Source organism: Hevea brasiliensis, chromosome 9 (genome assembly GCF_030052815.1).
Source record: "Hevea brasiliensis isolate MT/VB/25A 57/8 chromosome 9, ASM3005281v1, whole genome shotgun sequence".
Taxonomy (NCBI): domain Eukaryota; kingdom Viridiplantae; phylum Streptophyta; class Magnoliopsida; order Malpighiales; family Euphorbiaceae; genus Hevea; species Hevea brasiliensis.
Window position 1 is genome coordinate 2,241,322 of NC_079501.1, and position 15,557 is coordinate 2,256,878.

The 15,557-nt window shown below is 32.6% G+C and overlaps 2 protein-coding genes across 3 annotated transcripts; both read left to right on the forward strand.

The window, feature by feature from the left end:
* The first annotated feature begins 4,450 nt into the window (after positions 1-4,450).
* Positions 4,451-10,153, forward strand: LOC110643287 (shaggy-related protein kinase alpha-like). 2 transcript variants are annotated; one of them, XM_058152373.1, is made up of 13 exons: positions 4,451-4,813; positions 6,241-6,495; positions 6,661-6,753; positions 6,882-6,941; positions 7,043-7,318; positions 7,462-7,536; positions 8,004-8,060; positions 8,157-8,297; positions 8,887-8,937; positions 9,032-9,127; positions 9,227-9,310; positions 9,427-9,529; positions 9,599-10,153. In XM_058152373.1, the coding sequence occupies exons 1-13, from the start codon at positions 4,751-4,753 to the stop codon at positions 9,667-9,669; spliced, it is 1,425 nt and encodes a 474-aa protein (XP_058008356.1). In that variant the 5' UTR covers positions 4,451-4,750; the 3' UTR covers positions 9,670-10,153. The 2 variants fall into 2 exon arrangements, with proteins under 2 accessions (XP_058008356.1, XP_058008355.1); XM_058152372.1 differs by lacking the exon at positions 4,451-4,813 and adding an exon at positions 5,898-6,041.
* Positions 10,154-12,326: 2,173 nt separating this feature from the next.
* Positions 12,327-15,538, forward strand: LOC110643286 (E3 ubiquitin-protein ligase At1g63170). The gene is made up of 5 exons (XM_021795624.2): positions 12,327-13,141; positions 13,598-13,717; positions 13,810-13,942; positions 14,583-14,747; positions 15,128-15,538. The coding sequence occupies exons 1-5, from the start codon at positions 12,573-12,575 to the stop codon at positions 15,302-15,304; spliced, it is 1,164 nt and encodes a 387-aa protein (XP_021651316.1). The 5' UTR covers positions 12,327-12,572; the 3' UTR covers positions 15,305-15,538.
* Positions 15,539-15,557: the final 19 nt, after the last annotated feature.

A 15,557-nucleotide genomic window follows, 5' to 3' on the forward strand; every position in this document is an offset into this window, starting at 1 on the left:
ACAAACCCCTCTTGTTTGCATATATCTATCCCCTCCCCTTTTATCATGCGCTCAATACCCTAATCTTATCTTTAAACAACCACCCCACTTCTTCTACTAATGATTTTTAAAATCTATCTTATTAATTCAAAGCAATATTAAAATTTAAACTCAAAATTATAAAACTTATTTAAAATTAGATTTCAATCCTAATTTCTCTCATTGAATTTTCTAATGTTATCAAAAGATAAATATTAAACTCATTAAAATAAGAAAAAAATTAAATACAATAGGAACAAAAATAATTTAATTATTAACAACTAATTAAATTTATTATTATAATACTAAATTATTATGGGTATTTTCTTCTAAAAGATAATGAGTGCACAAAGTCATATAGGGGCATATACCAACCCCTCACGTCCAAAACTAAACATTTAAGGGAGACTCAAATATTTGTTAAGAAGACTCTGATATCATTTTAATGAAATAAGTCAAGTCTAACTATCTCCAAAAGCTAACTCAAGAGGAAATAAGTGTCCAAAGTTATATAAAAAACAATAACCCTTATCCCAAACTAATGTAGGATATTAACAAACCTATTATATTTTTCTTTTGGGTGATTTATAATTTAATATTTAAAATATGATAAAAATTATTAGTTAATTATTTTTTTTATATAAAATGTCATGACCCAACCTATGAGCAGGACCGGCACTAGGACCCGAGCCAACCTAAAGCCTCAGAGGCCCGTAGTAAGCCTAACTATTCCTCAACCCAACTCTAAGGCCTATTTGGGCCCAATTTCAATAATTCAATTGGATAAAGTCCGACCATAAAATGGACCATTTAATGGGGAGTTTTTGACTCGCCCGACCTGTAAACACAATATATAATAAATTGGGAAGCTCATCTCACCCTCCACATAATCAAAATGTCATAACTAAAATAATAGCTCAGCTCCTTCATCCAATCCCATTATGCATACAGTTAATAATTTTACAGGTTCAACATAACTTTTATAATACAGGCCCAAAATAAAAATAAGTGCTTCTAACACATGTGGAGTCTAAAATTTAACTCAATTGTACAAAATACATTAAATACTATTAATGGACCAGCGAAGAAGAAGAGCAGGTTAGCCACAATAAATAATCCTCCTGTAGCTTAGAAAAATAGATGAATAAGAGTGAGCGTTCAACTCAGAGAGTAAAATACCAATTTTAATCATAATCTCTATAACTATCTAAAGCTAATGCACCCTGTGGAGTGAAATGCAATATCGTCATAATTTTCATATCATAACAGCAAAAAGACAATTTGGAGCATTCACACAACCAACACTGTCAAACAATACATATATGAGAGCTGATCCCCTATACAACCCTCTTAATTCAATTTCTGCCAGCGAGTGTTTCTCAAGCCGGACTTTCGCTTAATAAATCAAATGCAGGGTCTCAGCGAGTGTCTCTCAAGCCGTGTGTACCTGTCCTATCCATATCCAATACCATACCACACTCACGCCATGCACACACACTGCTCCAAATTACCACAAACAACATCCATGGCACTTCAACAATTACGAATGCAATATAAAACGTGCCTAGTGTTTAACTACATAAATACATATTTATAAGTGATGCATGGGCATGCTTGAACATATAATAATATCGAAATTATAATTAAAATTAATATTTTACTCACATACTTAACCGAAGTCACTGTGGCGGTTGGGCGGAGGAGGAAGGTTGTCCCAGCTCACCTGATAATTTTATTATAATTATTTAATACATTTTACTCAATACAAACTAAGAAAATACCAAAGATGTCCTAAGTCGTGTCGAAAATCTGGCAGAATCTTCCCTATACCTATGACCTACCCAACCTGCAAAATGGTTAAAATAATACTTCTAAACTCAACCCCTATCTCATTATCATTATATGGCCCTTCCTGGACCCTACAAACCAAACAATAATCACAACATCAGACAACTAAATTATAAGACTTCAAAATTAATATTTTTCAAAAACTATCCAAACTAACTTTAAAAATTCTATAAACCTGCCCTGCGGTTCTTAACAACATTATAAGGCTATTGCAATAGGAATCGTAATTTTCTTATCATCCACGAATATTTTATAAATTTTATTCTAACCCAGTACAAGGCAAAAATTGAGTAATGTAGAGTTTGAGTTTACCTATGCCAAATCTGACAACTGGAACGCGTCCAGAATGTTTAAAAATGGTAGGTTAGCCTATAATTTTGACTCGGTTCTGAAATAGTTCTAACAGCTTATCTGCTCGGCCTGAAATTGCAAATCTGGGCGACGATCGAATTTCTACGAAATGAAAGTACATACGCGAAGTCCACAATACCAGAGTTAGAATAAAATATAAATATATATAAAATAATAATTTAAAAATTAAGGATGTTACATAAAAAATAATAATTTCTAAGATATATTTACTTTAACAAAATAGTCATTTTATTATCATTTATCATTAGTGAACTAAAATAATTTAATTCATTATATTTTCCTTTTATTATATTTGAGAGATTAAATTATAAAATACAAATTTTCTCTATATAGATAATATACAACATATTGTTTTTTACCCTTTTGAAATAGTATTAATCTTTGGAAAAAAAAAAGAAATAGTATTAATGGCATTAAATTATGATTTAATTTTATATAAATTAAATATCATGTAAATTTGATATAAAATAATACTATGTATAAGAAATTATAAACTTTAATAATAATAATAATAATAATAATAATAACTTCATTCTCAAATAATATAAATAAAGCGACTTATAAAAAGTTAAAAGAAAAATGATATATATAGAGTGTAAAAAAAAAAAACAAAATTTAAATGATAACAAATTTTATATTCTTTAAATAAAGCTGAATGTTAAATTATTATGAATAGAAAAAATTTTTGTTGACAGTATTTTACTCTTATAACCAGCTTTTTCAATGTGAGCAGATTTAAAAAAAAAATAATTATTTTAAAAAATAAAATATATTAAAATTATTTTTAAATTTTTTTAATTAATATTTTTAAAAATATATATATTTTTTAATACTAGACAGAATCTATAAATGTTATGATAACGGCGGGTCTGAGAGACGTGGCTCATCACTCATCACTAGATCGAACGGAAGGTTTGGCCCACTCTAATAATTTGATTGATGTGGCTTTCTTAACCAAGCCATCAAATTGCCAAAGAATCATTCATACGGTCTTAAAAAGAATTGCAGCGGGTCATATACTTATAGGTACTTGAGTTATATTTCATAAAACGTAATATAATCTAATTAATTATATTATATAATATAATTAAAATTATAATATAATATAATAATATTATTATTATATTATTATATTTAATTATAAAATAAAAATAAAAATAATATAATATAATAATAATTTTAATTTTAATATTTATTTTATTTATAAGATTCAATCATTATTAGTCAAATAACAGTGTTACTCAAGCGACAGTAGTAGCTACAAGATGAGATAGTAGTTAGGTGGTAATAGAGGTAACAATAACTAAAAATGGTGATGATGGTGGTAATAATTATAATAAAGTGAGAATAATAGTGGTACTAATAGAGGTGGTCGGATAATTGTGATAGTAATATTTATAATAAATAAAAAAATTAAAATAAATAATCATAATTATATTTATTTTTATTATGTTACTTTAAATATAATTAATTATATTATATAATTATTATTTTATTACATAATTTTTTATATTATTAAATAATATGATTAAATATATAATATAATTATAATTATATTATAATTTTAATTACATTATACTAAATATGACTTAATTCAATTGAATCATAATAGAATGAGTTTTGAATTTTCAATATTAAATATTTATTATTTAAATTTATTTATATAAATAATTAATTAAATATAAAAATATATATTTTTCATAATAATTATATATAAATTTTTATATATTATGTTTAAGTATATAAAATTTAAATATTTTATAAAATTATTAAATTTTAAAAATGTAAATTATTAATAAAATTTTTTTATGTAAGTTACTAATTAAAATATACAAAATATGAACTGTGTTTGGAATCCGTTAACTCAAACCACCCCAATTTATGTAACCGCCAAAACAATCGTCAATGGACCCGAATATTCCGCTCGCATCATCTTTGTCTTAAATCCCTTTCTTGTAAATACAGTCAAAATTCATGGGCATATATGTAACAACACAACCCACTCTCCTCAAATAATCTCACCCCAGTAACCGTCCGATCACAATATAATTATCAATCGACGGTCACAATTCCTCGTTTGACTGAAGTGCAAAAAAAATTTGAAGCTTGGAATGATTGGCTGTTGGCCTTTGGTCGAGCTTTGACCACGGAAAAATCAAAACCAGAATTAAAAAAAAAAAAGAAAAAATATCGGACAGGAGACACATGGAGCTTCAGAGAGAAAAGAGAATTTCCGTAGAGAGAGAGAGAGGGAAAATAAAACCAAGGGATTTTGTTGTGAACTCGTGTTTGCTTTGTTGTTTTTTTTTTTTCAAGTTTTCTTTTCAAATTCCTTCTCTCTCTCTCTCTCTGTTGAACGCGGAGGAGAGAGAAGGTTGAGTTTCTCTCGTCTGAGCTTGTATAGCGTTAGATTTTTTTTTTTTTAATTTTTGGGAAATTTTTAGTTTTTTTTTTGTTGGTTTTTGGGGATTGAAAGGGAGATTAGGGTTTGGCTTTGAGGGAGACAGAAACCATGAATGTGATGCGTCGATTGAAAAGCATTGCTTCTGGTCGTACTTCTATATCCTCTGATCCTGTAAGTTCAAATCTTTTTCTATGATGTGTTATTTTTCTTGCAATATCTGTTTGGTAGCTGAGAATATCGTGTGAAGGAAAATGGAAGGTCGAATGTTTAATACTTAATAGTGTTATGGTTGAGCGAATCGCGGTTGAGCAAATTTTATTTACTTATTATTATTATAATTATTATGCTTTGTTGGGCTGAGAGGGTTCTTGACCGTAAGAACTAAGATGTATTGGGTTTGTACATTCGTCTCTTGACTTTGTTCTTTTGATGCGGATGTCATTTCTGATTTGTAATGGATTATCAACGATTTTGGGGAATTTGATCCTTTCTTTTTAGTAAGTTTTGATGGACCAGGGATAAAGTTTAAGTTTCTTTGTTTTCCAATTTTGTGCCTTAGTGTGGGAGGCAATGAGCGTACCTCATGCGTATTTTCACATCACTATTGTTTGGTGAAAACATAATAATAATAATAATGTCTTGGATTTAGCCTTTCTATTGGGTTTTGATTTGTGTGGTTATTTGTTATGGCTTTTGGGCATTCTCTGGCGTGTGTTTCTTTCAATCGTTAAAGAGTTTTTATTGGTTGGCTGAGCAATTTTGGTATGCGAAATTGTAGCTCAAGTGTAACATGTATTATCATGAGTGTTATTTATAAGGGTTTTATTATGCTTTTATTTTTTTATAAATGATGTAATATGTAATTGATGTGGAAACTATAGATTAGTGGTTGGCTTTTCTAAAGAGTATTGTTGTTGCGATTGTTGATAAGTCAAATCACAATTATTTTTTTTCCCCACTGAGAATGGTTAACATGTATCTTTATTATATTTTCTTTTTTTAAAAAAAGAAAAAAAATTTAAAGAAGCTGGAGGTGTGAGACAGAGAGAGTGATGCTATCTTCAGAATGGAGAAAAGTGCTGGATAACTCATTCATATAAGGTCTTGTGTCATTATGTGATGTTGACTATGGAATCTTATGATTGATTTGCACTTAAGAGGATAATTAAGTGTGAAAAGAGAATCACATTTAATCCTATAAATCAGCCATGTTTCTAATTGCGAAAACAGGATCACATTTTATCTTAGAAATCATCTGTGGGTCTCAAATGCTTACTGGAGGAAGTGTGAATGACAGTGCAACTCAATTTATATATTTGTCATTATGGGTTTCTGGAATCATCGTATAAGTCAGCTTTTGCTCAATTATTATTGGTCTTATACTGAGGGGAGATTCCAAGTAATAACTTCATATGCATGTTTAATTAATCAAATTGCATGCCCAAGCCTACAGACACTGTGATGGGCTAGATGTTTGTGCTTTTTATTTAGTTTTGGATATCTTTCTGTTTTTAAGACTCCATATTGTATTTAGATCGTAACATGGTGAAAGAACTGCATAGTGAGAAATGTGCTTTTTCCCTCTGTTTTTCCTTTAGGGTGGGGACTCTTTGACAAAGAGGATGAAGGTTCATCAAGAAACAGAGCAGAAAATTGATGGGGAATTATACTTAGATGATCGAAGTGCCACTGCTATGGAGCAGCATACGGCTTCTACATCAGTTGAAAATGCTGCGAGCACATCCAACCCATCTTTGAAGGCCAGAACAGAAAAATCTGGTTATGATCAGCTTCCCAAAGAAATGAATGAGATGAGGATCAGGGATGACAAACCAACCAACCATGACGAAAAGGTAAATTTTTTTGAGTCTGATGCAATAACCCCTAACTCCACAAGATTGGGGAGATACCTGCATGGATTATTTGTACTCTTAGATTTGTTATGGCAATGATGAGCAATGCAAATAGTTGGAATTAATATTCAATAGTCTTTACATGTCTAATTGTGCACAATGAAGGATATGGAGGCTACCATGGTGAGTGGTAATGGAACAGAAACTGGTCATATAATTGCAACAACGGTGGGTGGTCGGAATGGTCAACCAAAACAGGTTAGTTAATTATTCTGTTTAACTCTTGTAGTCTTCTTGTATTTTCCAAGTTTTTGTTCAATTGCTTGCTTTTCCATGCCTTGTCCTTTCACTTGTTTTAAATGCTTTGATTCCTTTTCTTGTCCCAGACAATCTCATTTATGGCAGAGCGTGTGGTTGGCACAGGTTCATTTGGTGTTGTCTATCAGGTATGTGGAATTAATCAGCATGCTCAGACACATTTAGATCTATAGGTGCTTTTATGCCTTTTTTCCCTCACCATTTCATATTTCATACATCTATGCTATAGGCTAAGTGGTTGGAAACTGGTGAAGCAGTTGCAATAAAGAAGGTGTTGCAGGATAGGAGATACAAGAATAGAGAACTTCAGATCATGCACTTGCTCAACCATCCTAATGTCGTTGAACTGAAGCATTTTTTCTTTTCAACTACTGAGAGAGATGAACTATATCTTAACCTTGTCCTGGAGTATATACCTGAGACTGTTCACCGAGTTTCTAGGCACTATAACAAGATGAACCACCAACACATGCCTATTTTATATGTCCAACTGTATACCTACCAGGTAAACTTTGTAAAAGTTCCTTGGTTTGTCCAGTTTTTGGTGGTTGTGACTTGTGGATTCTTATGATGTGTACTGTGTACTGATTTTGCTAATTTGGATGTAGTTTTTGTGCAATTTAAGTATTATGCTCTTTGTTTTTGTAGATTTGTCGTGGCCTAAGTTACTTGCATCATGTAGTTGGTGTTTGTCACCGTGATATTAAGCCACAGAATTTACTGGTAAGATTTACTTACAGTCTGTCCCTCGTTATTTTGATACTTCGAAGAATTGACCCTTGCACAAACACTTTATTACCAGTTAACACTTCAAATTTTGCTGACTACTTTAATTGTGGCTACGTGAACCTTTTTGTGAGGGAGATTACAGTTGGTAGCTTGGTATTTTTAACAATTTAGTTTAGCTAACTCGAGGGGAAAATTGAAATTGACAAGGAGAAAAATAGGCAGCAACTGGCTAGCAATGTGTCTTTTGGTCCTTTGGATGCTATTGGACTTGAAAATGATTTCCATCTAAAGGGGAAGGGGTGTGAGAGCTACTCGCCATCTCCTTACTTTCTGCCTTTCAAGATTAATGTGATTTATCTCATTGAAGTTTCTATGATACCTGTAGCAGCAATAGCTTGCCTTGTTGAATTTTTGGCTTATCACAAAACATCTTGTCTTGAAGTTTTTGATGCATTCTGCAGGTCAATCCCCATACTCACCAACTAAAGATATGTGATTTTGGAAGTGCAAAAAAGCTGGTGAGTTTATTTTTATTCTTTTTATTTTCCCCAGTTGCAGTTAAAGTATGCCATTGATTTGAAGAAAACTAATTCAATTTACCATTCTTTCTTTAGGTGCCAGGTGAACCCAACATATCTTATATTTGCTCACGATATTATAGGGCACCAGAGCTTATATTTGGGGCTACTACATACACAACTGCTATTGATATGTGGTCTGTTGGTTGTGTCTTGGCTGAACTTCTTCTTGGTCAGGTGGTCCTTTTTTTTTTATTTTCAATTCATCCTCTTTTTATGTTTTTCACTTTGTAAGGAGTTTGACTGAACATTTATGGCATATTGTCTGAATATCTGCTTAGTGTTTGTTTGGCATTGAATTTGGGAGGTCAAAACTATTTTTCTAAATAAAAGCACCATTTTAGATGCTATTAAAAAAAGCTGTTTGAAGAAGATGTTTTGTTATTTTAGTGTTTTTATGATTAAAACTTATCAAATTTAATTTTAAATTACTTTTTAATATTCTCTAACTAGCATATTTTAAAAAGTGATTTTCTCAACAGTAGTTCCAACAGTAATGCCAAATAGGCCTTTAGTTGTTGTTGTGTCCGAAATTTTTTCTTTTGCATTTCAGTGCCATCTGGTGTGCATGTACTTAGGTGCTGTATTTTGTGTCATTCATCATGGATTATTCTTTTAAATCATCCTCTTAATTGGAACTTTGTAATTCACCTTTTTTCTTGGTAATGAGGTGCAGAGAGTGGAATTGTTCATCATTTAAGATATTGGATTTATGATGACTTCTAATGTCTACTGGTTTTTGCCTTTTTTTACCCTACTTTTGCAGCCACTGTTTCCTGGGGAAAGTGGTGTTGATCAGCTGGTGGAAATTATCAAGGTATAATGTAGTAGCTTCTCGTGTTCTATTTATACTTGATTATACTTTTTGGCAAAGTTTTTAGTTCTCCCCCTTGTTGGCCATCTGAAATCAGGTTCTGGGAACACCAACCAGAGAAGAAATTAGGTGCATGAATCCAAATTACACTGAATTTAAGTTCCCTCAGATTAAAGCTCACCCATGGCACAAGGTTTGTTGATAATTTGGAGTATCTTCTTCCTTTACCCTCACAGGAGGTGGGGTGTAGTTTCTGTGGTGATAGGTGTCTTGTTAATATTAAAATATGCAGATATTTCACAAGCGAATGCCCCCTGAAGCAGTGGATCTTGTATCAAGGCTGCTGCAGTATTCACCGAATCTACGTTGCAATGCTGTAAGAGCATGTAGTTTCATGAAGTTTTGAATATTTTCATAGCAATTATGTTTATTTTTTGAAATTTGCATATGGTGAGAAATTTAGCAACCTAATTTAAATTTCCTGGCTCACAGTTGGAGGCATGTGCTCATCCTTTCTTTGATGACTTGAGAAACCCCAATGCATGCTTGCCTAATGGACAAGCACTACCTCCTTTGTTCAATTTTACAGCTCAAGGTAGGCTCTTATCTGTCATTTTCACCAAGAATTTTCTCTTTATATTGCTCATTCCAAACACCCCTGCAGAGATGGCTGGTGCAACTGCAGAACTGCGGCAGCGTCTAATTCCAGAGCATGCAAGAAAAGAAGAGTGCTGAACCTGAGATGGAGATATCTGTAGGTAATGCAACTCAATTTTTGGATGCTTCGACACCATGGAACCAATCCTGCCTGCTCCATTAGTTGAGGCTCGACCATCTTTCATCCCCCATATGGTTGGTTAAGGTAGATAATAGGAGAGTTTTGACAAATTAATAGCAGGTGGGTATCCTGTCTGAGAGACTTTGTGGCGGAGATGCAGATTCCGGATTCAGTCAATGAGGAGGGTACTTGGCAATGGGGTTCCAAGCTCCAAGATTTAATTTAATTTAGAATGTGGTGTGTAATATGGTTCAGTGAGTGTCAAATGGGTTGTTCTAATCATGTTATTATGTTTCTTATATATAGCGTGCGGGCATTCGTTAAGAACAACTTAAATGGATCATTAGATTAATTAGGATGTCTCTGTACATCCCACCTGGTTCCTTTATGTGTTATGACAAAATTCAAATCTTCGGGTTTTATGCCCTATTTTTGTAACCATTTTGCTCTTTATTATTATTATTATTATTCTCTCCCCTCCCTCGGACACTCTGTGCCCCCAAAATTGGTGTTGATATTGCTTCGTCTTCAGGCGGTGGACGTGGTAGTATCTGAAGGAAAATGATAATGCATTTCTAGTTTAAATATAACATCAATTATTCCAAAAAAGCTTCAAATTTATCAGAGGCAAAAGGTCTTTTTTTTTTTATATATATTTTTTAACTATTATCTGATAGTTAAAAAAATTCTTAAAACTTTTTTTTTTATGCTGATAAGCTTCTCAACTATTTAAAACGGCAACTCCAAAATCAACAGAGTCAAAGTTCATTTTAATCAGAGATTGCAGTAGCAATGCACAACTAAATACTATTAGTTCTCAACAAGAATATGACAAAGCTTTTGCCCATTGGCTCATAACATAGAATACCACAAAACATATAGATACGTGCAGAGTCGAATTCTGCCATCAGGACAATTATTAATCATATAATAATTACACATTCAACTAAATATCTAAACATTATTCAAATGTCAAAGTTAATTAAAATTATAATGACATAGTTTAATTGTAAAAATAAAATAAATTATTACAAATTTAAATGGATTAAAGTAATATAAGTTAACTTGATTAAATTTTAGTGTATCATAAACGGATTATTTATGACTTAGAACTCATTTATATCAGAGATCAAGAACTATATAATTATATATAGTATTATGTCGTATAAACGGATTATGTTAAATATTGCCGGTCATAGGTACAGGCAATAATTTTCTATCAAGTTTACCTCTTTCAACTTATTGGAGAAAATAAATCTTAGTTTTCTATGTAACCTTATGTGACACCGTTTTGTCCATGGTTGTTTCTAAGGTAATTTTTATCTTCTTCTTAATAGTTACGATTCAATAAATTGTTAAAATTTAATTTAATGGTGAAATGTATGAAGTGCAAATAAAATAAATTAAAATCAAAGTAAATACTTATAAAACTGAATTGATTAAAATTAAATTAATTTTAAATTAAAATAGAAATAATCAATTTTATTTTATTTAATTTAAAATTTTGATTATTTTTCTAAAAATTTAATTGAGAAAAACAAATTGTATGAAAAAGGAGGCGAGGGTACACCGGCAAATTTTTTGGAGGGGACGCTTACTGGACAAAGTAAATTAGGGGGTGTTTGATTTACCTGTTGGGTGCAGCTGATAGCTGATAGACACCTAAACAGGTAAACTATAGTGTTTGGCAAGCTAAAAAAAATAGAAATTGATAATTGATGGCAATCGATATTATACCCATCACCGTAGATTTGTATCAGCTCTATTTTTAGAGCTGTTTCTCATCAGCTGATAGCTGATTTGGTTTTATTTTTTATTTTGACCATATTATCCTTTTTTATTTAACTAGAAAATTAATATTATTAATATTTTTATTTTTTCATTTTAAATTTTAACATTTTAATTAACGTATTTTAATTTTGATAAAATATTTTTTATTAATAACATAAAATATAAAATATTTATTTATATCTAAAAACTTAAAATTAATTATAAATTTTTCTATTAACAATAATAATTATTTTATTATTTTATTTATATTTTTAAAATTATTTAATTATCTTAAAAAATAATTATTTTCTTATTTCAATAATAAAATAAATGATATAATATAAAAGATTAATAATTATATATTTATTTAAATAATATAATATATTAATTTAATAATTATATATTTAATATAATGTAATAAATTTATAATTTTATATTTATTTAAATAATAAAATAAATTATATGATATATACTCTTATTAGTCATTTCACATATCAACAGCAACAGTTAAATATAATTTTACCAAACACTTAACATAAAACAGCTATCATCAGTTATCAATTATCAACTATTAGTTAACAAGAATAGCTTATCACCAATACCATCAACAGTATTCAATGATTAAACCAAATGCGCCTTAGTAAGTCCAGCGCCGGATGGAAATCGTAGACGGACGCTTCCGTAGTACTCCATTTCTTCATTCCCGCTTGCGTTTGCACCCAAAACGACATTTTATACTCTCCCTATGCTTTCACTCAAAACGCTGATTTAAGTCAAGGACACGTGGTACTCTTATTTTGAGAGAAAACAATACCAAGTCAGCATCAGCAAAAGTGTCATAAAACCTTTTTGGCTTCACTTCTTGATTGGATTTCAAATCCTCTAAAACGTGTTGTAAATTATTGGTTTGTACTAAAATTATTCCTTTGCACATTCAAACGCTCCCTTCCGATTCCAAAATCCTAAATTTCTTCGGAATTTCAAGTTTCAGTCATTTCAAATAAAGCTATCCAATTGGGTATTTGAAGATTCAAGCCTTTCAAATTCGCCTCTTTGTTGTTGGAATCCGTCCTAAAAAAAAAAAAAAAAAATGCGTCACTCAAATCCCTCTGTCTCGTCTCCGACGTCTGATTCTGTTGACACCTCACCTCTCCTCACCCACTCGATTGCCGACCACCTCCTCCGAAGCCGACGTCTCCTGCGCCACCCGCCGCAGCCCCTCCGTGGTGCAGCTGCTCGGCTCCTCCGGCGAGCCAGCAGCCGTCGCATGATGCTTCGGGAGCCCTCTGTCCGGGTGCGCGAAAATGCGGCGGAGCAGCTCGAGGGGCGCCAGAGCGATTGGGCTTACTCCAAGCCTATTATTGTGCTAGATGTGTTGTGGAATTTGGCCTTCGTGGGGATTGCTGTTGTGGTGTTGGGGCTCAGCGTCAAGGAGGAACCTGAGGTGCCGTTGAGGCTGTGGATTATTGGGTACGGTTTGCAGTGTGTGTTTCATATTGCCTGTGTGATCTTCGAGTACAGAAGGCGTAGTGGAAGGAATGTGGGATTGGGAGTCAATGGGGCTTGGGCAAGTGGGGATTCCACTTCGGGATCGGGGAGTGATGGAGGAAATTCTGTGTACTATGGGGCTGAAGAGCAGGCCAATGATGATGAAACTAGGTACGCTTTTGCTTTCTTATTTTTTGGCTTAATTATGTGTTTATTTCGATGGGAAATAGGACAAATTCTTGTTTTTTCTTGAAGAAGATGATTAACTAGATAGATGCTGTACTGTCCTCTGATCCTCTCTACTTTTGTTCTCTCGTCCGAATAAATGAAACTCAACTCCCTATTATGATTTTGTGGCTAGGAGCGGCGCAAGGTGTTCGTTTGTCTGATTTTGGGTGTAGTTGTTAATGTATGTGTGTTCAATGTGTAAGCTTTGAGCATTCTTCTCTATGATTTAGATATGCCTATTATTTGAAATTGAACTTAAGACTGTCCTGTTGTAAGCAGTGGGATACTTGGGGTTGCTCAATTGTTGTGAATTTGTTGATGCTTCACTTTGTTAAGATTGAGGAAGGTTCTAGCCTATACTTTTTAATGAATAATAGATATGGAACTTTACTTCCACAGTGTTGTAAAGCCCCTGGAGTCTGCAAATACAATGTTTTCATTTGTCTGGTGGATTGTCGGATTTTACTGGGTTACTGCTGGTGGCCAAAATGTGACACATGATTCACCTCAGCTATACTGGTTTGTTTCAACAAAATTTTCCTTCAATCTGGTCTTGGTTACATCAGGAAGTGTTTTATGTGTATTGACTTGTTTACTGGTTTGTTTTGCAGGCTTTGTATCACATTTCTTGCTTTCGATGTGATCTTTGTAATTATCTGTGTTGCTGTTGCATCTCTCATTGGTATTGCTATTTGCTTCTGCCTTCCATGTATAATTGGAATCTTATATGCCATGACAGATAGGGTAATTCACTTTTCTCAGGTCTTCCTTGTAGTTCATGGCAGTGGTTCTTTTTTTTTTTTTTTTTCATGTGCACAACACGATGTGCATGCATGAGCAGGTGTGAAATTGAGCTTATATTATAACTGTTCTTTAGGCATAAGCCAATTCAAGTGACAACACAGTAAACCGTAAATTAAAAGAGAGTAGGTGAATCTCTCAGCTGATGGCCCATTATGATAGAAATTTTGTTTAATAACTGTTGTTTCTTTTTCTTTGCTCTTGAACTGTTGAAACATTTAATTGAGAATTTTTTTCATATTTAATTTTCTTGGATAAGTTTTAAGATCAAATTTCAGGAGACCTCATGGCAAGAAACACATTGAGGGAATATTGCTGTTATCTTGAACCTATGGAACTATTTGCCTGGTTTAATTGTGGTCTTCTGGATATATCGTTTGTAAATATGGCTTTCACCTGTTATTTAGAAGCTCAAGAGCTAGATATTGGAAAGCCTTGGCATTATCATATGTCATTTACTTAATGCATGATGACAATGCTTCAGTGGTTTATTTTTAGTGCTTTAGTGCTGTTATTAAAATTTTTTGCTTCATGTTCTTTTTATTGTGTGCCTGATTTCATCTCCCCCTTAACGGAAAAACAGGAAGGAGCAACAAAGGAAGAGATTGATCAATTGCCTAAGTACAAGTTCCACAGGAAGGGAAATTTTGAGAACGTTAATGGTGAGATTCAAGCATCTTTTGGAGGGACGATGGCTGAATGTGAAATTGATATGCCCACTGAGCGTCTACTCTCTCATGAGGATGCTGTAAGTATCCCAGAAACAGGAAGTTGTCTATATCACTTCTAAAAAAATGTATCTCTTAAATTGCAACTGCTTTGTGATGGGTCCATGGAGCTTTAGGTCAAATGGCTAAGGGTGGGATGGAGTCTGGTGTCTGTTAGGCCCATCAACCAAAGTTGTTTAGATCTCTATTAGCAAACTATTGTGGTATTGAATCAGATTTGCAATCCAGTATTTTTTTTTTTTTTTTTTTTTTACATTTCTAAATGCTATGCTAAATCATATGGTTAATTCTATAATTTAAGATTTACTCCCCTGAATTTATATCTTGTATGTGGTTGGAGCTCGTACATATGTTCTTTACTGAGTCATCTCTGATATGTCTTTGTTATTACATGTTACAGGAATGCTGCATTTGTCTTTCTGCATATGAAGATGGAACTGAGCTGCGTGAACTTCCTTGTCATCACCATTTCCACAGCACATGCATAGATAAGTGGCTTTACATCAATGCAACCTGCCCTCTCTGCAAGTTCAACATTCTAAAGGCAAGCAACCAAATTTGTATTGAAGAAGTATAGAAACCAGGTTGTCGACAAGAGTTCCGGACAGAACTTCTTGCCTAGCTGTGTTATCATGTGCACATGACCATCTTGCTAGCAGTGGACCGTATTCACTGGAGACAGAATCTAGCCTGTGCCAATCTCAAGATTTATCATTACGATGTGTAATTATCTGTAACTTTTCTCGGTCTCTCTGCCTAATGTATATGATATTTTTACTGTTAATTATTAGAGAAACAGATTTAATGAGTAGTTGGTACTTGTTAGTGAA